General features: G+C 42.4%; 1 protein-coding gene across 1 annotated transcript; it reads left to right on the forward strand.

The window, feature by feature from the left end:
* The first annotated feature begins 1,069 nt into the window (after window positions 1-1,069).
* LOC122772875 (neuropilin and tolloid-like protein 2) lies at window positions 1,070-23,899 on the forward strand. Its single transcript, XM_044031202.1, has 10 exons — window positions 1,070-1,644; window positions 5,924-5,980; window positions 6,137-6,280; window positions 8,915-9,163; window positions 9,541-9,588; window positions 10,090-10,217; window positions 15,957-16,185; window positions 20,333-20,446; window positions 20,546-20,676; window positions 21,926-23,899. The coding sequence occupies exons 1-10, from the start codon at window positions 1,635-1,637 to the stop codon at window positions 22,706-22,708; spliced, it is 1,893 nt and encodes a 630-aa protein (XP_043887137.1). The 5' UTR covers window positions 1,070-1,634; the 3' UTR covers window positions 22,709-23,899.
* The last annotated feature ends 929 nt before the right edge of the window (window positions 23,900-24,828 follow it).

Raw genomic sequence — 24,828 nt, forward strand, 5'->3', positions numbered from 1 at the left:
GAGGAGCCCCAATGGCCCAACAGGGATGGAGCCAACACTTCCTCAGTGGCAGTGACTGTCTAAATCAGATCATATCATGTGGATCACACTTCATGCAAAACCTAATGTATGTCAGGCAAACATTTACAGTAATGATGGTCAATATCTGTGTGGACAGTAAATGTGTTCACTGGGTGGGAAACACAGACAGAGAGAGAGAGAGACTAAGGGGCAAAGAGGGGGTGGAGCTACAAACTGTGAAGCTGAAACAAGATGGTTAAACCTCTAAAAAATAAAAGCACTTAGGGGCACACTTACGTGATTTCGTAGATACTGTATATCTTCTTTAAATAGGAAAATGCGTTCTTGTTCATTTGCAACATAATTTAGAGTCATCACATTTACCTACTCATCTGTCCTTTAGCCACACATCCAGCCAACACTCTATATTACTCTCCATATTTACCTTGTACAATAAATAAGGCATCATGGTTCATCATGGTTCTCATGAGGAACAACAAAGCACGATTCGTGTGAATATGCAGCTGACAGGAAGAAAACATTGGACTAGATATACATTTTTTCCCAATGCCCAACTGCAGAGGTCATTTAATCTCCTCTGTGGTGAAACTGACATAATACTGTGCCCACTAATGACGCAGCAGATGACAATATACATTTTCTTCATTGAGCAAAATAAATAAACGCAAATGTGGTCTATGTAGCCAGTGGTTGTAGTCATTGTCAGTGTTAGCCGATATCCAATAATTCATTTTAAAGCCAATATCTGATCATATCATACAACCCGTTTCATACATACTTATGCAGATGAGTTTCACACAAAATACAACTCATGACAACACAACAAAGACGGTGCAGACAGGAGCTATATAAAATAAATAGTAGTGCCACCCTGTGTGCACCTTCTTTACATCTTCACACTGAGACACTGTGATCAGCTGAACAGCTGCAACAAGTCCTCCAGTAATGCTTTTTTATTTTGAAAGGTATGACCGGAAATGTGGCTCTTTCATGTGCGCTCTTGACGACTCTCACGAGAAGCCATTCAGCGGTGTAAGCAGCGCCCACGGCTTAAATGAGCCATGTTCAGGAACATTTCTTAGTTTGGTCACAGACGAGGATCGGACACAGACCATCTTCCCTCCTCCTCCTCCTCGTCCTGTGTTCTCTCTGTCTGTACATCTCTATGCGTGTGTCTGTCCATCCATCATCCATCCTTACGCGTATTCTGGATACTTACCTGTCCTAGAGCGCGTCAGTCCGCGTGGATCCGCGCCTCTCCCCACATGCCGTGTGCTCTCTGGCTCTCCCACTGGAAGCTGTTCTCACAGTGACGATGATGATGTTGACGTTGCTCGGCTGAAGCGCGTTCATCCTCGCCAGTCAGTCAGTCAGTCAGTCAGTCAGGGTTCCGTCGTCGTGCAGCCAAACGCAGCGCCATCGCCGCCCGCAGAGGAGCTCTGTGCCGCCGCCGCCGCCGCCGCACGCGGTTCATCTGGAGCGTGGCTCTGCGTGATGGATTTACTGTTGGCGGAGGAAAGTTGGATTTTGTGATCGGGTCCCTGAAAATGGTCAGAACAGGAGGACATTTTTAAAAACAAGAAAAAGGCTTGGATCACACACCGTGAGAGGAAATGAACGGAGGTGAGTTGAACACGAGCTGCGTCTGTGGTGCGCGCCCCAACAGTAGAATCCAGTTTATCTTAAATTGTCCATTAAATTAATTTAGCTTTTTCATCTTTTATTTTTGCTTTCTCTCTGTTTAGTGGATTCTTATTTTGTAGCAATTCAAAACAATTACTGGGGATCATCTCTGAACCAAAGTCCTCACCATTTATTGTGAATTTCTCTTGAACTGATAAAGATGCAAAGTGACAAGTGATCACTGTCTTCTGCTTTTTCTTGCCCACGTGTGACTTTTTATGGCAAATATTGCTGCTTTTATTTGTCATGCCATCTTCAGTGTTCACCGTTTCATCTGCTCTGCCAAAACCATGGTTCTTCTGGGTTTGGTTCGGTCTGACTGGTTTGAACCACCCAGTCTCCAGTCATTTTTGGATAAAAAAAAATAAAAATACCTTAGACAACAGATAGTAATAAAATGTTTTATTCACTGAAAAATGATCAGTTGTTTCACTGCAGTTCTCCTGTGTGCTGGATTATTTAAGCGTAATGGGGGTAAAATGAGTGTCTAGCAGCGTTTTCACGCTTGCAGCCAGTTTTGGGCACTGAAGTGAGGAGGAGGAGGAGGAGGAGGAGGAGTGCCTCCGTCCATACGCGCGCTGTCAACCAGTGATTCGTGACTATAATGGACAGCTAAGGTCAAATTATGGGAAATAGCAACTTGTCTCTCTCACATATTCTTTGTGATCACACTAAAAAAACATGCGCGTAATTTTCCTCCGCAAATCCCCAGACTGTGCGCTGAGCTGCGTGAGTACAGACGGTGTGTGTGCACTTTGCTGCTGATGCTGCTGCTGCTGCTGCTGCTGCTGATGATGCTGCTGCTCAGGTGACTCCACTCCTGCCACCATCACCTGAGGCACGCGCAGACACTCCACTGCATCAGCTGAGTAAAATGTGTGTACACTCTCTTCAGTAGCCACAGGCACGGGCGTTTCAGTAGAACAGGCAATTTTCCTGCCCCTGGGGCCCCAAGATGAGAGCCCCCAATCTGCAACAATAAGATGATGTCTTGGGTTCATAAACTGTATATAAACATGTCTCCCTCGTCTTCCAACACACTCCAGATTTGAAGCTTTGGAGTTTGGACGTTTGAGCAGCAGCAAGCGGAAATTCACCGACATTGTCTGCAGCTGTCAATCACACTGGTGTTCACTCATCTGTGCTTTGCTGTTCCTTGTCATTCATTTTTCCTGTAAGCAAAACAACTTAATTGACATTATTGACGTCATGTGCTACACAATTCGAAACCAGGGATTGTAACCTTTGCCCCCAGTGGCTGACTGGGTCTCAGTTGTCAATTCTTTTTAATAAATATTTACCTTGTGAGTAAAGGTGGCAGGTGATACACTCTGGGAAACCGAGCAGCCTCTATGGAGGTTTGGTGCTGTTTGACGTTTATTTGTGAATTTCATAATTCAGCTTTCAAACGTCCAGTGGCCTATGTCGCTTCTGTCAGTGACAAAAAAACAGTCCCAAAAGACTGAGTTTAATGACGTCAGGAAGCAGCGTGGCGTTATTGGAGCTGTCGTCTCGTTGGGTTTGTGCTTTACAGACAAACACACTGGCTCACTTCGTGCCGTCATTAAAAGGCATGCAGCTGAAGGAAAATGGTTAATTTCCTTGAATAGAAATGTGTTTTTAGTACACTACTCAACAGAATACGGAACATTAGTCGCAGAAATGTTATGCCAACTAAAATGCACTACAAAACTCATGAATTACTTTTTAATGCATTCAATTGATTTGTAAATAAGTGCACCAATGGATCTGTGTTGTATAGTCACATATAACTGATGGAGGGATCAATGACTGTAATGTTGGATGATTGGCCCCTCGGGGTTAATTATCCCTGGGGGCCCCAGTTTCCTTTAAAAGGCCCCTGGACAGTGTGTTGCTTCCCTTGAGTTGAACGCATTCTTCATTTCAGCTCTGTCTTCACTCGTTAGCTGACTAATTATTTCACCTGTTGTTTAGTAGCCCGTTTGTAGACTTTGATTCAAGTCTCCACCGTCTTCTTTCGACATAGTACAACAAAAATGCTCCAGCACATGCTGCGGTTTCCCCCTCTCTTTTATATTTGGAGAGAAGAAGGCAGATGGTCGTCTTTGTGTGTAACTCCGAATGGAGTGGGGATGCGAAATGACATCACCCGTTCTGAAAGAACAACCGAGGTCACACTCTAAAAAAAGAAAAAAAAGAAGGTCTGTCAGTGCCTTTAATATTTATTTGAGGAACTTTGCTGCACATGAATGACCCCAACCACAGGGCAAACACAGAGCGCTGAGTTGTTTTTGTTTTTCTGCACACAGATTGTTAGTCATCATCCATCTATTCACATTCACACGTTCTCCTCGTCGGTGCTGAAGTGACTACGGCTCAGTTTAACCTGTGCTTTCTACATTAAATGTGTCGCCGTTTGCGGCTCATGCTCAGGCTAACGTGTGAAACTGCCTTATAGATTAAGGTTCTTGTTTCCAACCAAAAGCCCTTAAAGTGACGAGAAGACGTAGTGGCTTTCGTCGAGTGCGGCAGCAGATTACGCGTTCCTCCGTTTAGTCCCCGGTTAATGCAGAAAGCCTCAGCGAGGACGTAGAGCATCTGTTTGGGTGGCCCGCTGCACAAATGCACCTGTGGTTGTTAACACTCTCGCCTGTGATAATGGAGACTGAAGTAATCAGCATTCAAGAGCCTGCAGGGCTGTGTATGGGGGGGGAATGTGTGCACTTCAAAACAAGTCCATTCAAGACAAAAATGTACATCCACTGCTGCAGTTGTGTTCACTATGTTAACCACACACTCTTCTTCATTAGGACCCATCTCTCTTTCTCTGTCCTTTCTCTCTCTCTGCTTCCTATACTTCCTTCCTTCCTTCTCGTCCTTCCTGGGTGCCATTATGCCATTGCATGAGCCCGGCTGATGCTCGCTCTCTAATTTGCTGTGAGTGGGCCAACCTATTATGAACTCAGCGGGGATTCAGGTCTACAGCAGCTTATCAGAGCGAGGCAGTGACAGAAGCTGTGACATGCCTGCCCTTAGTGCAGATATGATTGTAATGCAGCATATTTCACCTTTTGTCTGTCGTCATGCTTTGCAGCCTGTAATCCTGTTTTGGGGTTGTTGGGTTTTTTTCTCAGCCCACTAATGCTTCATGTTTCTGGTGCCGAGAGGCTGCAGATTAGCGAGTTACAGTCAAGTAGCTCGAGTGAGAGTTGATGGTTTGAAACTGAGTGGACTAGTGTTTACTCCGGTGAACTGTTACTAATCGAGTGTACACCGATTTACGGTCAGATTGGATAGTATGTATCCTACTGACCCATTGTAACAAATTATGGACTCAAGATTTAACGGCAAAGCTACAGATTGTTAGTTTGGGAAGGATGGATTTCATTATCAGTTGTCAGTCAAATCTTTGAGTATGTTAGAGCACATTTACTGGTTCTAGCTTCTGAAGTGAACACATTTTATTTGTCATGATATTCACCTGTTTTTCTACTTTGGTGTTTTTTTTTTAGGTATTTATCATTCTTTTCTGACATTGTATTAAACCAACAATGAATGAAATGAGCTAATCTGAAAAATGACATGTATTCACAAGCTGTGAAAACGATTAATTGCAGCCACAGCTCAGGGTGAAGAGCACTGAAGCACACAGGGAAAGGGATGCACAACACAACTGACGAAAGTCAACTGAAAAAAAGATGCTGTTTGAAGTGTTTGAAAAAATATATCGCCATTTCACTTTTATTATATTTAACCATTATGTATGTACATACATGTAGATCCTCAGTGTTAAAATGAAGTAGCTTTGTTTTCTGTGTTTACAAGAGGATTCATCACCAAATGAATGGGTTTTCTCCGGGTTCTCCGGTTTCCTCCCACAGAGGTTAACTGCACTCCCTAAATTGACCACAGGTGTGATTGTGAGAGGAAATGTTTGGGATTGGCTGCAGCTGCCCCTCGACCCACATACGGGGGAAAAAGCAGTAGACAATCAAGGATAATAAGTCTTTTCTCTCACAGCTCTCTTCCTCCTTTCTCAGAAACACATTATATTTTAAATATGCTGAATCCGTCAGATGTTTTCTTCAAACTGTATCTATCTACAGTGTATATTCACTTTTCATGAAGGTCAGGTGAAATCACTGTTGCAGCTGCTAACACGCACACTTGTATTGTGGACATAAATTCATTCCTTCAGCGTCACCTGGAACTAATACGGAATATCTGTGCTTCACAGCGTGGATACTCTTCTTCCTGATAGAAGAGGCTGTTGCTCTGGCGCAGAGAATTAAAGGTAAGAGCTCCTGAAATGAGGAGGCCTTATCTTTCCTTGTATCAGTGGACTAAATGCTTCCTTTCTTCAGTCTGTCCTGTCTTTTCCTCACTCTTGTTCTAACTCCGCCTCAATGATCCCTCGCCTCAATAATCCATAATCTGTTTGCTTCTTCAGACTCCCCAAACGAACAGGGCGGCCAGAGCCCCAACCAGAATGACTGTGGCACGTGGGTCCGTAACATCAATGGCGGCGTGTTCACGTCGCCCAACTACCCAAACACCTACCCACCCAACAAGGAGTGTGTTTACATCCTGGAAGGTACAGCTGAGCCTTTTTTTTGTCCAACATTGTGACATTATTTTAGTTATCTTGGAAAAAAGTGCTCACTCATTGAATGTTTTTTTTGACAATTCTACAGCCACAAAATCAAAATCAATCCAGACGGATGCTGTACATCAGAGATAAATAAGACAAATACAATATAAATATTAAATGTTATACTCTATTGTGATAAAATGTCACATAATAAAACAATAAGTTTTACTCCATAGTGAAATTTGAAGAAACAAAGTAAATTGTAGTTCTTTATCAACAGATAACAACAAATAAAAGTTAACGCTCTTATGACCATCATGATAATTAGGCCGATTTGTTTTGATTGTATAGCTGTAGCGTTGTCAAAACAATGTTCAGTGAGTGACTTCAACTTTCAACATCTGGCGGTTATTCAACCGTCTATTTCTCTGCTTTTTGAATTGAATTTTTCAATTGAATAGACATCACAAATGGTGTAGGAGGAACGGTGACGAGACATGGTGACGAAAGGTTAAACAAAGAAACCTCAGATTTGAAAACATCTTCATCGAGCAACGGCGTGTTGTTTCTCAGTGTTTGCACAAATATCATATGAATACATACTGAACCTATTTAAAAACAAAAATGATATCACAATATATGCCGTGACAGAATTACTGGCCAGCTCGAGCTTGATGTTCTCCTGAATGAGCCATCCGAATGTGTTTCACCAGCACACACTTAAAGACCCTTATTTCGAAAGATGGGAAGCAGTGGATTGTGGGTAGCCCTGACTTCTGGCTTCATCAGAATAGTGCTGTATTCATCCTCTCCTCCTGGCAGAGTGTGCCAAGAAGACTCCACCATTGAATGAAACATAAAAGAGACGAACATCTGCTACACAAGCGAGCTTTGGTGGAAATGTCGCTGCTTTGCACGCGTTCCTGCTGCACAGGAAGTAATATCATGCAAAGCATCATTGGCAGCTACGGGAGACGAGGTCTGGGGATATCGGTTGATGTGTTTTCATACTAAATCTGTCACCTGTTTGTCCATGAAGTGAAAGCATAGCCTTTCATGCAGATGTGTGTGTGCGCTTGCTGTGTTCACTGCCATAGTGCTCAATAGGTGTTACGCATGGCTCAAGGGCTCCCCCTGTGGACAAAGCAAGCCTAGACCTTCTGAAGAAGCCGTGACTCTTGTGTTACTGTGTGTGTGTGTGTGTGTGTGTGTGTGTGTGTGTGTGTGTGTGTGTGCAGCAGCAGCACGTCACAGTTAGTCTGGAAAGCACCAGATGGAACCCATCATTTGCTATTATTTGGTCTTGAATGGCCTCAGTCATATTCATATCCGAGCTGCAGAGCTTTGAGTCTTTGATTCCGCCTCTCGCAGACACACGTAGGTGCTCACGTTTGACGAGAGTGCTAATCAGATTGCTTTGTAATCATAATTTGTGGTTAGTGAGGCTCATTGATTGTGTCATGTCCCCTACTTCATCATCTCAATAGATTGAGTGATTATACATTATGCTCTTTCCAGATCAAGCTGTGCCCTTTGTTGTGTGTGTGTTGGTGTATGTGTGAGTGAATGAATGAGTGAGATAGGAAGAGAGTCAACACACCAGGATATGTGGGGGGGGAGCAGGGACACAAGCTGCTGCTTTCAACAGAAAGGGACAGCAACAGCAACAACAACAGCAACAGCACGCAGGCTGAAATTCAAAGACAAACTGAGACACAGCTTCACACAGAGCAGAGTTTCTTTGTGTGTCACTTCACCTTAACTTCACAGCTACATACAGTATACATGAACCACCGCTGACCTCACTCTGTTCCCTCTCTAATGGTGCATGTTTGGCTTCCCTGGCATCTTTTTTTTTTCCCGAATGATTCATATCCCAAAGCAGGCATGACTTGCTCTTGACAAACGTGTACCGTACCGTGAGAGATGAACTTGTGAATTAGAGTTAATGTCGTGTTTGCACTGTTCTGGATACAGTGACTCAGACTGTGTCTCCGTCTGTGTGCGCTTCTGTGCGTATCCATGTTCGCGGGATGGAGCCTCGTATTTATTTTTAAAAGACGATCATAGCGAGCGTTCAGCTTGTGCCGTTCTCCTTTTTGTCATCGTTCCGTTCGCCACATCACATAAACACTTTTCTTTTATATTAATACTTCATTAACTCCGTCAGTGTTGCCCATACCATAATGCCATAGTGACCTTTCAACAACAAGAAGTTCAAATGTTCGGATATCGGCGAAAAAATCCAGTATCGTGCACACGGTGACTTGATCAGATGTTATAAGAATAAGGAGACAACCTTTTATCGTAGACTGTGTTACATATTTCTTGGCTAGATAAAGAATATGGTATAAATATTAATGCACCTGTACAATTGTATCCTGCACCTAAATTTGAGCCAACTTCAGAAAAGTAGTCATCCAGACATTCACGGGGATGACAGGAAGAAGAAGAAGAAGAAGAAAAAAGTGATTACTTCCAACATCAGATGAAATGAGATTTCACTTTACTTTTAATCTTTGCTTTAGAATTCCATGCAGATTCTTCTTTGTCCTGCTGAAGAAAGATTTAATTATATTCTTTCTGTTGGTTTTTGTGGCCTCATTTTTTTCCCTCCTTCTCCATTGTTCACCGAAGCTCTCCCCAGACAAAGGATTCAGTTGGCGTTCGATAAGAATTACTACATCGAGCCGTCGTTCGAGTGCCGCTTCGATCACATAGAAATCCGGGATGGGCCCTTTGGGTTCTCGCCGCTCATCGATCGAGTTTGCGGAGGAAAGAATCCGGGCCTGGTCACGTCAACGGGACGTTTCATGTGGATCAAGTTCACCAGCGACGAGGAGCTGGAAGGCCTTGGCTTCCGCATCAAGTACACCTTTATTGCAGGTAAGGACACGCTAATGTCACTGTGCACCCGCAGACTACTAAAGCTCGTAGTGACATCTAAAGTGAAGTGTATCCTCAGTGGGACTGAAAGACGACGATTCTAAATTCTTTAAATTTCATTTTTCATCTTTGCTTGGGAACTTTGTGAGTCAGAAATGAACATCAGCAGGAAGGACGCGTTTGATCTGCAATACTTTCCCATGACACCTGAGCCCTGTATGCCTAGAAATCAGCATCGCCCATCAAGCGACCGATATTAGCTTCAATCCGACCCTTTTCTGCTTTATCTGCCGTAATAAGATTTTATCTTGTGTTCTCTCTGCGCACCTATTTCTGCTGTGTGCATTGAGAGTGCCTCTCCAATCTTATCATTTCAGACCCTGATTTCCATCTGCACGTGGGTGGACTGCTAAACCCCATTCCAGGTAAGCTCTTCACTACTTGGATGGTTTTGTGTTAGATCCTTTTTAAGAACAGGTCTGTGCTCAGAGGCGCTCTCTTCCTCTGACGTGAATGCTGAGCACACAAATGCACCTTGACAAGCACGCTTTTACATAAAGTGAGAGAATGTACGTACATGCACGTTCACAAGACACATGAAGAGGATACATGCCTCTTTCTCCTCCCGTCTTCCTGCCCTCGTGCATCTGTCTTTGTCCTTATCTGCTCTGCTCACTTCAGTTCCACCTCAAATCCTTTACCTCTCTAAATAGGATCCTTCATCTCATCCTGTCTGTCATGCTTCTCTTACCCTAACCTTTCTACTCCTCCTTTCCCATACTCTGTTTTCTCCTCTTTTTTCCTTTTTGACTTCTCCCAGGTACCTCCATATGACCCCTGTCTCACTGTTCTCCTCAGTTATCTCTCTCCCTCTCTCTCTCACTCACACACACACACACACACACTTCTCTTCTTCTTTCTTACAGACTGTCAGTTTGAAATTGGTGGTTGGGACGGGATTATCCGCTCCAGTCAGGTGGAAGAGGAGGAACGAGTGAAGCCTGGTGATGCTCTGGACTGTATCTGGACCATCAGAGCCCCCCCTCAGTCCAAGGTCAGTAAAGGAGACCATACAAGTGTACATTATCAAAGATGATGCTGGTGACTCATCTTTGCAACTCTCAGAAATCTCTATTTTATAATAACTTATGTCTTGAGGCTGGTCTGTGCTTATGCGTGCGTGGGTGACTCATTTTCAAAGCCACAGTAACATGTCTGACAACTGCATGACTTCTGTAAACATCCAAGATCCCAACATGAAGTATAGTCAAGGACTGTTATTCATCTCTCTTCATGTGAGAGACACTCACATGAATTTCCATGGACACTTAAGTCGAGGAGCGAAGGTTGTGCGGTTGAGCTTTTTTGGCTGTTTTCCTCCTCTTCGGCTTCCTCTATTATTTCCAAGTCAAAGGTCAGGGGTGGGAGCTGTGGAGAATGTGCAGAGCACGTTGGCCAGTTTGGGTCCGGTTGAACATATTTATGCATTTCGACTCCCAACCGATTCATCTGGACGTGTCGAGAAATTCAACTTAGCACAATTTCAGTCACCCGTGCCTCACGATACACGATACGTGGTCCAAGATACCAATAATATCACGATACAACATTTCTCTGATAATCAATATATTGACAGTCATAGACCGATACGTCACTATATATCTGTCTACCTGAAGAAAACCAAACATCTGTAAGAAAGTTAGGATTTCTCTATTTATTCACAACGTAGAGAACAAAGTGCATAAAGTCTATAATTTGAACGTGGGTGGAGCATCTCTTAACTCCACCATTATCCCACGGTAAACTCCCTCTTCTTCGGCCAGGTAACTTCCGTTTGGCCACCACGAGGGGGCATCAAGTATCGAGTGAAACTGGCAGGGACTGTTTACTTACTACGTCTTCATTTATTAATTATTTTATCATCGATTAATTATATCACCAAATCGATATTTTGACCCACGCTGACATCTTTACATGCATTTCCAGTTTTAGACGGACTAACACAGTTTTTTTTTGTCTAACTTCATGTCGGCCTCATTGATGACAGTGAAAGATGGTATAATGTAGAAATCAGTACCAGCTGGTGCACATCCATCTCTCCCCCTCTCTCTCTCTTTACGGCTTTCGAAGCTTGAGTGTGTAATTTGTTTAAACATATATATTTATATTGATATTTGCTGAAATCCTTTTGGATAGCCATCAATAAATAAAGTTATCTGAGAAAAGAATGTTTGAGGAGTCTGAGAAAGAGAGCAAAAGCAGGCTACACTGCAACGATGCAACTGTTACATCCCACCTCCCCCTGTCTGCTCTCTCATCAAAGCTCCATGCTCAAAACACACAAAGACACTGACTGCCTGTCAAATACTAGAGGCAGAATGGAGGAGGGAGAGCACGGTGAAGACTATAGAGTACATGGACTGCATCATGTCTGACTCATCTGTGAAAACACTCAACGTTATCGTAATGAACGACACAGGTGCACCAATCTGAACAAAATGATTGGTTACAGTTGTTTTTCCAGTATTGCATTGTATTGCGTTGGCTACAGAAAACTTTTTTTTTTACTTTATTTATTGATGGCTGTCACGACATGAAGTGGATTTCAACAAATAAGACACAAATGACATGTCTGGTGACACGTGCAGTGCATAGTTTAATCCCGGAATAGATGAATATAAATCGTTAACAAAAAAGTAAATACATTTGATCAGAAAATTATTTAGAAATTTCTCACGAGGACCTTCGGCGTGCAGCGACTTTAAGTGGGTTGATGTTGTGAATATAACCAAGATTGGGAAGAGCTCAGAATTTCTAAATGGCTGTTGAGTCCAAAGTCACCCTGTGGGCAGTGATTGTGTGCAGCGTGTTCCCTCATCTGTCAGTCGTTTCAGCACGTCACTCTTTCCTGACAGCTGTAATGTTTTCACAGCATCTGTTCTCCTTTGTACTGAAATAACACAATTGGAGTCAGTGGATGCTTTTGTTAACTATTGCAGTATCAATACGTGTAAGTGAAAGAAAGTAAGCAAAGAAGATGTTAAAGGGATGTAGTTCAGTTAAAGGAATACTTCACTGATTTGCATTTAGCTTTGTATTACTAGAATAGGGTAGTATTTTTGAAAAATTGTGCTTCCCAACCTCAGTTTGTCAATATCTTCATTCTTTGATTTGTTACGTAGACCCACTCTTAGGGGGGCGGTACCTCATCCCCAGAATGTAAACAGTGTCCGCCATCTTTGCTAACAGTTAAGCTAACAGGACCAAGTGTCACTGGCGAGAAAATAATGAAGATATTTCTCAACTCAGGGGAAACCGAGGTTGGGAAGCCTCAATTTTTCAAAAAATATTACCCCTATTCTATACCAAGCTAAATGCAAATTAGGGAAGTATTCCGTTAACCCTGCTGAACATTTTGTTCATGTGCTCCAGTCACTTAGACTATGGAAACAATGCTATTCAGCTATAGAAGTACTAAAAATGTGTTTGAGCATGTTCCTCAAATAGGGTTGAACCTCGTTCAGAGAATTAATTATGCTTTATCTGACATAGGGCGACAGGACGGCTGGGACAAACATACAAAGACAAACACACTGGGTTGTGAACCAGGTCTTTTTGCTGTAAGACAGCAGTGCTGGCCACTACTCCATCGTGTGATCCATCAAGAAATATGAATTACTCTATATTCTAATGCAGCCATTCTTAAACTTTGGCGTCCCAGTGACCAGTGTAACATTTTAAACTCCCCTGCGGCCCACACAAACCTTTAATCACGGCACACATTTTTCTCTTTCTGCTTGAAAGCCACCGCTCCGTCAGTGAACTAGCACATAATGAAGTGCTCTATGATCTACCAATTACTATCCATCAGTTATGAGAGATAGGCGCCACTGTGAACGTTACACTAAGTCGTTAAAAAAAACTTAATATTAATGTATTTTTGATAAGCTGTCGTAGGCCACCTGCAGTTCCTGGACAGCTCAGACTTATACATATTTGTTGTAATGCGATGGTGAGAATTCAAAGATATGAAATACCACCACTTAAAGGATTAACAGTAATGTATAATCCCTGAGTCAGACGTGCTGCATAGCATACTATATATCCTGAATTGCAGCCCTTGTGATACGCTAATGTCATTGTTTCAAACTGTGTTTTGGATTTTTATTTTTTTTAGCCCAGGACTCAATTTAGAGTCACAAGGCAAGATTTAAAAACTGAAATGAATGTGATTTAAGACATTATAAGGAAAAGCAAAACAGACAAATGAAAAAGAAATATATAAGAAATACAGCCCTGCAGATTTATAAGTACATTTTCAGCCCAGCGATATGTTCTCATTATTTATATTTATGAGCCAATATTCACAATCCCTCTGAAATTAAATCATAACCTTGCCAGCATCAGTTCATCACTACACTGTTTCTCCCTCTTCAGCACACTGGAACAATTTCGCCTAGCAAAATATACTCACATACATACATAATATACACACACACACACACACACACACACACACACACAGGATTCTGCATTGACTTCCATTAATTTAGACAGCCTCTAATCTTAACCATAACCAGTTCCTCAGAAATGAGGTTCTGCCTCATTGGGAACAGGTTTTGGTCTCCATGATGATTAGTGGTTCCAACAAGGTCAGTGTTTGTCCCAGAAGAGGTGCTAAAGAGGTAATTGTAATGTAGTGGCAAACATAAACTTAATTCCAACACCACCCAAAGTGGTTAGCTGCAGGTTCCTTTGGGCTTGATTCGTTGGTACTGTTTCAAATTCCTCAAAATGTTTGCACATTTATTTCCACATCCAGGTTACATTTCCATCCACATGTAACAACACAGAAATATGCCCTCGATGTTCCAGGTTGTGAATGACGATCTATGGATTTAACAGCCAAAATATATATATATATCTATCATCTATGTATCTAAGCCACAAAGTCACGTTCCTTTCCTTCCAAGAATATTTACTCAAAGGCTTAAAGCCAATGAACAACTGTTCAAAAATAATTACAAGCAATCCCGCATTAATCATTTGAACTAACCCTAAACTACATTAACTCAATACTGGCTCCTACAATAAGTGTAAAACAAGAACTGCACATATCGAGTCACAACAGACATAATCTCTGTAAGTAGTGAGTAGTATTTCTCATATGCACACATGCACTGCTGCACTTGTCTCACACAGACAGCGTTTTTTTTTCCCCGCGGTCGTTTCCCTGGTCTGACATGTGCAGCACGAGGCCGCAGTAAAGAGCATATCCGAATTTAGCAGCAGCTCCGAGTTGCCCGGTCAAACATTAGCTCAGAGAAGCAGAAGGAACAGAGCAGCACATTCAGCAGCAGCAGCAGCAGCAGCAGCAGCGACAGAGCAGCAGCTACTCAACTGCCGCATGGTTACAGGTGTCTGTGTTGCACGCTGTGTAACACAGCTTTGTCAGAGGCCAATGAGCGAGAGATAAGCTGCTGTGACGCTCATGTGACTTACAGACGCGATGTGGCGAGCCATAAAACCTTCAGGCTCTTCACAGAGCACATTTAGCCGTATGATTCTGTGACTCGCTGCACGCTGGCGTCCTTCAAGTGGCACAGAATGTGTAACACGTTTAAAACCGTCAGATAAACAAAGTCAAGATCATCTGGGGCAGCCCTCGTAAAAGTCGCCACAGTTCAAGCGGGTAATCAAGATTACACATAAATAAAAGTGCCATCACGATAAACCAAAATGATAAAATAATTAAAGGGGCAACATAAAATTGTCACAAGCCTACTGCAGTGTCTGTTTGATCACTGTCGTAAAGACGTAACAACCCGAGATGCAGGTGAGGACACTTTTCCTCAGAGCTGGTGTTGTTTTGTTTGTTATATTAAATTAAACACCTCTGTAAGTACAGGTTTAGGTGAAATGACAAATCACAATATTTTTTTTTTTAACTCAAGGAGTTGCATTTGACTTCCATTGTGCAGTTATGCAATGACAGTAAAAGCATTTCAGTGATTTGATTGAGCGTCATTTAAATATTTAAATATTCTATTCAACATTTTATTTATATAGCCCAGCATCACAAACATAATTTGCCTTGAAGGGCTTTACAGTCTGTACACCAAGTGACGCCCTCTTTCCTTAGACCCTCACATCGAGTGAGGGTCTAAGGACAGGGGGAAAATGGGAGAAACCTCAGGAAGCGCCACAGAGGAGGGAGAATAGAACAACAATGAAACACATTCAAATCATTCGCGGCCACATTCATTCATTGCACATTGCTCAACATGCAAATATTTGATTCATTAATGTTAGTGGGGTGTTTTCTCCCCTTCCTGGTCAAACAAATTTACACTTAAACACGTCACAGCTCAGTTTGGGCTGCACAACCTCAGCATCATGAAACCAGCCGGGATTTTCCCACACTAACAGTGTTCACTGTCAGATTGTTCTTCAGTCCCTGCTGCATTCTCTGGACTGAGACACAGCGATGAGAGAGAGAGAGAGACAGAGCAAGCAACACAACATTTTCAAAGACTAATTAAGTCGTCAAGTATACATAAATGAATAATACACTGCATCTTAAATTAGACTTTCTTAATTAGATTTGTTTGTCAAAGCCTTTTCTATATCCATCTTCTAAACGTCAACCTGTTTCTATCCCAGTGCACTGCAGAGAATCTGAGGACACTGAGGCTTTCACTCTAATATTTTCTTAATATTGCTATCTTCATGTAATTGCCGCCATGGATCGCGTGCGTGTATGTTTAGATTTCTTCCCCCTGTCTGCCTGCAGATCTACCTGCGCTTCATGGAGTACCAGATGGAGCACTCCAACGAGTGCAAGAAGAACTTTGTGGCTGTGTACGATGGCAGCAGCGCCATCGAGAACCTCAAGGCCAAGTTCTGCAGCACTGTGGCCAACGATGTTATGTTGGACAACGGCGTGGGCGTCGTGCGAATGTGGGCCGATGAGAAAAGCAGACTCAGCCGGTTCCGCATGCTTTTCACTTCTTTTGTTGACCGTGAGTACCATACAGTCGCCTTGACAACATAAGCACGAAGGGAAAATGGGTTTTGCCGCCTCATTATTTGTCCATACACTGTATAGTAGACATTGGCAAATTACTGGTTTCAAGGTCTAACATTGTTAGAAAAAAAAAACAAAGACACAGTATCATAACCTCTAATAGGTAATAATGTGTCTAAGGCATGAGCTATTATTGACTTGAGTAACATGACTCCTGGTCAAGTTTATCATACATCAGAATCTCATGCCGTTCCATTCCTACTGTGTATGTAACTTGCAGTTTGGTCTGAATATGTTTAGAAGTATGGAAATGAATGAAGGACAGAGCCCGACTTCAGCGTCTCCCTGACCTTGTGTACCTTTTACATTATGGACAACTCTTATACTCTACTCTACATACTCATCAATACCACTTTGTTTCCAAACTGAATACAAGTACCACTTAGTGATATTGAGTGTGTCACTATTGAGTGTTTTCAAATTACTTTGAAAACTTTTTTCACCAGATATAATTAAAAAACCTGAACACTAAAATGTTAATGTAATATATTTATCAGTGTATTAAATATAACTAAATGTGTTTTTATTCATGCCAATTGGAAAAAAGACTTTTGTTATTATGTTCTATCTATTTACTTCAGATCAGTTAAAAAGAAAGGAAATCCTGAACACGTGGGTTATTCTCCAACATTTAGCAAGGAAGTGTCTAAAATCTCATCATTTAACAGAGGAGTCTGGTGTATTTAGCGACAGCACTGCTGAAAGCCCACGGTCACAAGCAGCGAGTGGCATCACAACCCCTGCCGCTGTACAAATCTTTTGAATTAACTGATTCTAATAGTTCACTACATGGAAAATAACTGCTTTACAAGTCACTCTTCTCTAGTTTGTGTGTGTCACGTATAAAACGAAATCACGGCAGTTTCATGCAGCCGTGCTGTGATGACCCCGCCCACATTGAGGAAGTACTATATTGTCATGGAAAACCAACCATGTAGAGTCGAGCCGAGGCGAGGCGGTACTATGTAGTGGAAAAGCGCCATAAGCTTAAGTCCATCCATCCATTCTGAGAGACATGACATTTCCTTGTTATCTCTAAAGCAAAACAAAAATAAAGCATCAAAGTGACTATTTCAATGAATTTGTCAAAATTTGGTGCTTCACTAATTCATGTTTGTTTTGTTTGAAGGAAAGTCTGAGTGCGATCGATGGCTGTATTGGTCATAATGAAGCATAAAGCCACTAAGCCAGATAGATCATTTTAATACCAATGTTGTTGATGTTTCATAAAGTGACAGACTTTGGCTTTTTTGTCAGCCCTCCTCATAATTTCATTAAATGCCTGAGAAGAGTAATAAATGAATTGCCACATTCTCTGGTGTACCACTGAAACCGTGGGTTTTATGTTGTTTTCATCAGTCACCACTTTATGGCGTTCTAAATTCATCAAGGGTGAGGTTTCTTTGTTTAGTTTTGTTTTATGCTGTAAGACCATTTTGGATCCTAATTAATTCTGATCACACAGTTCATCCGAGAGAAGTCTCTCAAATGACTCCCCAAACTTTATTTGGTCGGAGTCAGGCACTGGCTCATAGTTTACGTGGAGGTCACAGAGAAACATTAATCTCTGTCGTTCGGAGAACAAGATGAGTTTTGCCTCTCACACTCCATCATCCCTAATGTGGTCTAATCTTCTGATAGAGCCATCTCTGAAATGTAAAGCAGACATATTAAGGCTCTACTAAATCCACACATGCACTCATGCACACACACTGCAGTCAGACATGAGTCTGTTGTGTGTGTGTGTGTGTGTGTTTGCGTACTGAGGCAGTGTGAGGTGAAGCGTTGTTGACACCTTCACAGAAACAGAACATTTTGAAGGCGGGCGATGCATAATGAGTTTGGAAGTGATCACAGTGTCAGGAGAGTGACCTCGTCTCGATGGGGAGGACACCAACCAACCGCACACAGTTCTTGCACACACACACACATATGTGTGTGTCCCTTTTGTCAGAGTTACTCAACCCTGAGGCAGAGGAGGCATGCCGGGAAGAGGAAGCGGTGGCTCGGAGGAGAGTGACGCTTGTGGAGCGGACCACGATCTGTTCCATTTGCGATAAAGACTCACAGCGCGTGTCGGCCTCTGCTAAAGCAAGCATGTTAGGGGGCTGGAGATGAGGACATGTTTTGTTGTGAAAGGGGTTAGAAATGGACAGACAAGACAGACGTGTATCTACCATAGGAGAAATCCATCCTTTATTTACACCACTTATTCTTGTACCCTGTCTGTTGCAGGGAGGCTAGACAAGTCGTCAAAGGAGAATATGAATATTGTAAGAATATCACTTTAAACTTTGTGTTAGACACTCGTGGTGTTCTTGTCATTTGAAAAAAAACATTGTCTGACAATAATGATCTTTGTTAAGAGTAGAAGGCAATAAAGAAAAACCTCGGCCAAGGCTGCTCTAATTTTCCAAAGTGTTCAGGCACTAACCTGTCTTGCATCGAGCGACAAGTCTAATGATTCTTTTAAAAATCCCGAAACTCTACTGATGCTAGTTTCTTCATTGGTCTGTAACCTTCATCCCCAGAAAGAGTCATACAAATCTGTCCTTTATATTTTGAGTTATGTTGCCTATAGACAGACAAAGAGACATGAAGGATTGTAATGGGTTTTACTCAGCCTTCATGGTGGAGAGGAGGTTTTTTTGTGCTCAGATCAAAGTTGTTGTTTTTTCAGCACCTGGAGGGTGGTGTGAGGATTTTTTTTTTAATCAAATTTACCTCAAAGCATCATAGAGGGTTGGGTAGTGTTATGAGCCATAAAAGTAAACATCATCTGACTCACTCTGATTAGCTGAGAAGCAAGAAAGGGGAAAATACTATTTCTCAATAGCACGTCTTTTTAATCACACCTCTAAACATTGACACTGTGTGTAACAGTGACACTCACACTGTACCTTTCAATCATGATGATACTTACAGTACATCCCGCTCTTCCTTTAACCTAGGTTTCCATGTTGGTGTTTTTTTATTGTGTTAGGCCATAAAAAATGGGATGGACAATTGTAGAGCATCATCTCTTATGATAGCTCGGCTCAGTTGTCACCTGTTACATGGCACGTTTCTGAGAAACTACATCAACATGATGTTAAATACTACTTCACTACCCTGAAACCTGATGCATAGGTTCATTTGTGTAAATCTTTCACTAAATGTTGTTGTTTTGCTGCTGTCAAACCCCAACATTTATTGCTGTAAACAATAGTACGATTGGCTTTTACAATTTCAACCTTGAGTCTGGCAATAAACTGAAGTGAACGCATTCCAGGTAAATGTCGTGTCCACCTGATCCACAGGCTTTGGTTGATTACTCTGCTGGGACCTGCAGAGGACACATAAAAGAAATGTCATTCCACTCCTTTTCAACCAAGTTTCAGTTCCCACATTTGTAGCTTTAATGTTTCGCCCTGAGTGTTCACCGGTTCTCAGGCATCTGCATCTTCCCCGAGCCTTCACTTCCCTCTTCCCTCTCACCGGCAGTGCATTGATCTCCTGAGCCGAGCAGCCAGCAACGATTACCAGTCATCTCTATCTCTGCCATCTAAACCTTCATACGTTGACAGTCACTTTAATGCGCAGTGTCTCACGGCACCAGTCTGACCATCTGCACACCATAATGGCCCAAAGCCATTCCTACCTACCCGCCCCTGCATTTCTTCTTCACTTCTCCGTATCCCCCCTCTCCATCTGCTCCTAGATGTAAAACTGTCTTCACAACCAAATACTCTCCCTCTTCATTCCTCTCTCAAACTTCCCTGACGTGAAGCAAGTTGAAGCTGCAGCCTCCTCCCTTTCCCCATCAGCCCCTGGTGTCACAAGTTGTTTCTGGTGGAAATGGTGATGTGCATCCTGGTGTGATCGGTCTCCATTAGACCTCCCAACATTCAAGAAACATTTTATCTTTTATTACACGCTTCTACAGATTTTTACTGCTAAATTGTTGTTATGGTTTTATTGTTATTGTCATCAAATAGAGCTTCTGGTCCCTTTCTTAGTGTATTCATCTTTTACTCAGCACTGTTCACTGCGTTTCTGTTGTTTCTGATAGATTCTGTTTTCTCTTTGTCTCTTGCCTGCAGCCCCCTGCTCAGCAAACACATTCTTCTGCCACAGCAACATGTGTATTAACAACTCTCTGGTGTGCAATGGGGTTCAGAACTGTGTCTACCCATGGGATGAAAACCACTGCAAAGGTGATTGTCTTCTTTCAGCCGACTACTCTTAGTTGGAAGTTGCTATGGTTAATCCCAATTTTCCATTATTTCTTGCTTCCTCTCCTCTCACCCCTGCAGAGAAGCGATCTAAGGGGCTTTTCCATCAGATCACAAAGACCCATGGGACTGTCATTGGTGTCTCTTCAGGCATAGTTCTGGTGCTTCTTATTATCTCCATCCTGGTCCAAATGAAGCAGCCGAGAAAAAAGGTATATCGTCTTTTATGGCTGACTTTTTTTGTAAACCAGAAAAACGCGCCGAGCCAGAAAAGAAAAGGCAGATAGTTGAAAGAGATTGTTGGATTCCAGAGCAGATGGGGTCACGTGTAGCTATGGTGACAGAGGGGAAATAAATCCCTAGTATTTTGCGGCATTATAAACCTTAGCAACAATATTCCAGTATATGGTGGGAGTTTATTTCAAAGTATTTTTTTCATGATTATGATTATAATAATATTCTATTAATCTATCTGCTTCATCTGTTTTTTACTTCAGTTTGTGATTTTCCACTCTGGCCACAGGGCACTCGGCCAAAAAAAAGAGCATTTATAAAGTAATTAAAAGCATCTATTGAAGCTGTGGTTGTAAAGGACATTGTTGTCTTGATTCTGAAATTCGTTTCTTGGCCTATGACTGTGAAACACTAAAAAGATGGCGGCTCTAAAAGATTTTCAGACACTGCCAGATGGTGGTGTACATCACAACAAGTACTTTGAATCTGCATAACACAGCAATAAGAAGGACGAGGTGCTGAAATGTATGTTGCCAAAGCACATGTTACATAGAAATGTATTTTGTATATAATGTTTTAACACTTTTTGGCACCAATCATCACAACTACACAGCACCAACTACAATGCAAGTGTCTTTGATCGAGTTGTCATTTTTCCCACTCACCACCCACGGTGTTATAATAGACAAGGCGTCTGACTGTCTGTGATTTATTATTAGTGCATTATTATGTGAGAGGAAATAAGACATGAAGAAATAACATCTTCTGCAACTGATTTTAAGATAGTCTTTATATTTGACCTCACAATTCAAATAGTGTCATCTAGTCAGTGCATCAGCTCAGTTTTAACGGCTAGTTTTTTCTTATTATCAGGTAAAAAATTCCCCTATTATGGTAACAAGCTTTCCAGGTGCAAGTGCAGCTGGCATTTAAAGGGAATGGGAGATTAGTTAATTAGTTTGATTAGTTAATTGCATGTTACACACAAAACACACGCTTTCTTCTTAAGACAGTAAGTAAAACCCTTTTCAACAACATAAATGAACAAGAGTGGATTTGATCATGTCTCAAATGTGTTTCCACCACCTTGATAATATGAGTGGTGCAGACAAACACACAATCTCTATTTATGGTTGACCCTAGTTTTTGACATCCATTTGTTATTTTTCCTGTTAATGTCTTGTTACCGGTAGTTTAATGATCTGCCTGGATTCTCCTCTTTTCAAGGTTGTAGCTCGGCGGCCCGGTGTTTTCAACAAGGCTGGATTCCAAGAGGTTTTTGATCCTCCCCACTATGAGCTCTTCTCTCTGCGTGACAAGGAGGTGTCCTCAGACCTCGCTGACCTCTCTGAGGAGCTGGACAGCTTCCACAAGCTGCGGCGCTCCTCCACCATGTCCCGCTGTGTCCATGAGCACCACTGCGGCTCGCAAGCCTCAGTGGCGACTGGTGGCGGCAGCATGAAGCACAGTCGCACCACCCTGAGCTCCATGGAGCTGTCCTACCACAACGACTTCTCCAAGCAACCACCCATGAAGACTTTCAACTCCACGGCCAGCTACAAGAAGGGCTGCTACGGATACAAGCAGCACACACAGACTCACGACTGCGACCAGCAGGTCATCGAGGACCGTGTCACAGAGGAGATCCCGTGCGAGATCTATGGCCGCGGTGGTGGAGCGGGAGGAGGAGCTACAGGTGGTGGGGCAATAGGGGGAGCATCGGGGATAGCAGGAGGAGGGATTGGAGGGCCAGTGGGCATAACAGGTGGAGTGGCAATGGCTGGAGGAATGGGTATGTCAGGTGGAGTGGGTATGCCAGGTGGCATGGGCATGCCAGGAGGAGTAGGTATGTCAGGAGGAGTGGGTATGCCAGGGCCTAGTGGCATTGCTGGAGGTATCAGTGGCGGGATGGCAGGAGCCTGTGGAACCCTCAGTATCCGTGGCAACAGCTCTCGCAACAGTACCACCATAGTTGATCCACAACAGCGCTCCATTTCCATGGATTTCTAAAAAACGGAGATGGGAGGACGATGAGCAGAAGGAGAATGCAGGCAGATTTTGCTTTTCACTCGCCAAGATAAAGACCAACAAAGAGAAGGCAGGAGTATCAATAGCTCTAAACAGATTGCTCCTGTTTCTTCTTCTCCCATTTCTATCCAAGCAGCATTTAATCGGTACTGTGAGTAACACTTCACATGAGGAGATTTGGGAAAAATAAGAGACAAGAAAATGATGCACAAGAAGAAGAGAGAGAAATGGAGTAAAGGAATGGTTCTGTTCTGTGAAGGGTTTCAGGTCAAGGAGGCATGGAGATGTCTGGTCTCCTCTCCAGTCTTCTACTTAATTAAACTCTCCTTCCATCATAGACTTACAGGAGACTGTTCTCGCATGCAGATCCAGACTTCTTTCTGCTTGGTTGCCTAAAAAACCCATGACACCACTCAGCTACAGAGAGAGAGAGAGAGAGAGAGAGAGAGAGAGAGAGAGGAAAAGATAAAGAGACTAAGTTTCTACATTTATCCACCTGCCATGCACAGATATGTATGATATATAGCGTGTCTTCTAATAATTTATCTGAGTCTTTTATTTGTCAGTGTACTGTACCGTTGATACCAGTATATATCCAGCCTCATGATGATGTTTGGCTGTTAACTCTTTAACCTTTTTCCAGATGTTGTTCTGATGATTTTTTTGAAAAGGACTCATCCAAGATGTGGTGGCAATAATGAAGAGTTGTTGTCACCGGTGATCAGAAACACATCGAGGACGATGATGATGATGATGATGTGATATTCCAATAATAATTGTGTAGTTTTCATGCTTACCTCACACTTACAAAGAAGGTATGCTCCGTTCAGTCTCTCCTCAGGAGGAGCACACGAAGAGACATATTTTGGTTAAAAGAGAAGAAAAGACTGTTCACGCTCTGCAGCATTCAGGCAATAAGTAACTGTTGATGAAGTATGAAGTGTTTTCTTGTGAGGCCTGGACTGAATTGAAAATAGCAACCATCCAACTCCCAATCCCTGCATTCACTTGGAGAAAATGTAATTTCTCAACCTCCCCATGAGCTGGGAATTTAAAATAAGCACAACCCGTTTCCCTGCAGAGACAAACATGTAGCCTATATGGGAGTCATTTATTATTTCAACCGCTGGTTGTATAAGTTCATTCTGTTGAATTAAATGAGAACTTACTCACCTCCTTGTGTGAACTTTTCTCTTCATGTGACCAAGACAGAGCTGGAGATGGAGATGTCACGTTGTGGTAAGACATGCATTATGGCAGGTGGACGTTGAGGAATCATGAAATGCTTTTCGCTTTGCTGTGATAGGATTGGATTTTGTTTGCATGTACGTGGGTTTTCTCCGGGTTCTCCTGTTTCCTTCCACAGTCCAAAAACATGCAGATTTGGGGATTAGGCAGATCTAAATTGTGTGAGAGTGGATGGTTGTTTGTCTCTATGTGATGGACTGACAACCTGTCCGGGGTGTTCCCCGCCTTTCACCCTGTCAGATGGGATTGGCACCAGCGTCCCCCGCAACCCTCATGTGGAGGATAAAGCGGTAGAAGATGAATGAGTGATTGATTGGGATTTAGGCATAATTTATTTTCTGAAGTGTGTGTACCCTTTGGTGTAGTTCATGGTTGAATTATCAGGATTTTGGGCTAATTAATGCCATATTCAAGCAATATACCAGATTGGCTTTAAACATAATTGAACAAAAGACATAAAACAGAGCACATTTTCTTGAGTGTCAGATACTCGAATAGTTTAAAAAAACAAAAAAGCTTTTAAGCTGTTTTTTCTTTCCGTCACTTATTCTATACAAGCAAATTTCACTCTCCTTACTGTCAACGATGCATTTGTCCAGTCTAATATGGTATCCTTTACAAAATGTCAGATTCTAATGGCCACATGCATTATTCTCTGGTGATTTGTCCCTCTTTGACATGGATGCTTGTTGTTCCAGCTATATCTATCCATCATTCATTCTTCCTTCCCATTATCTCCCCTGCCTCTCCTTTAAGGATCATGGAGGAAGCCAGAGCCAATCCCAGATGACATTTGTTTAGAGGCACCATGGTGAGGTAGTCTGTGTGTTTGAAAATAAAATACTGTGCTGGGC

Source organism: Solea senegalensis, linkage group LG7 (genome assembly GCF_019176455.1).
Source record: "Solea senegalensis isolate Sse05_10M linkage group LG7, IFAPA_SoseM_1, whole genome shotgun sequence".
NCBI classification, from domain to species: Eukaryota; Metazoa; Chordata; class Actinopteri; order Pleuronectiformes; family Soleidae; genus Solea; species Solea senegalensis.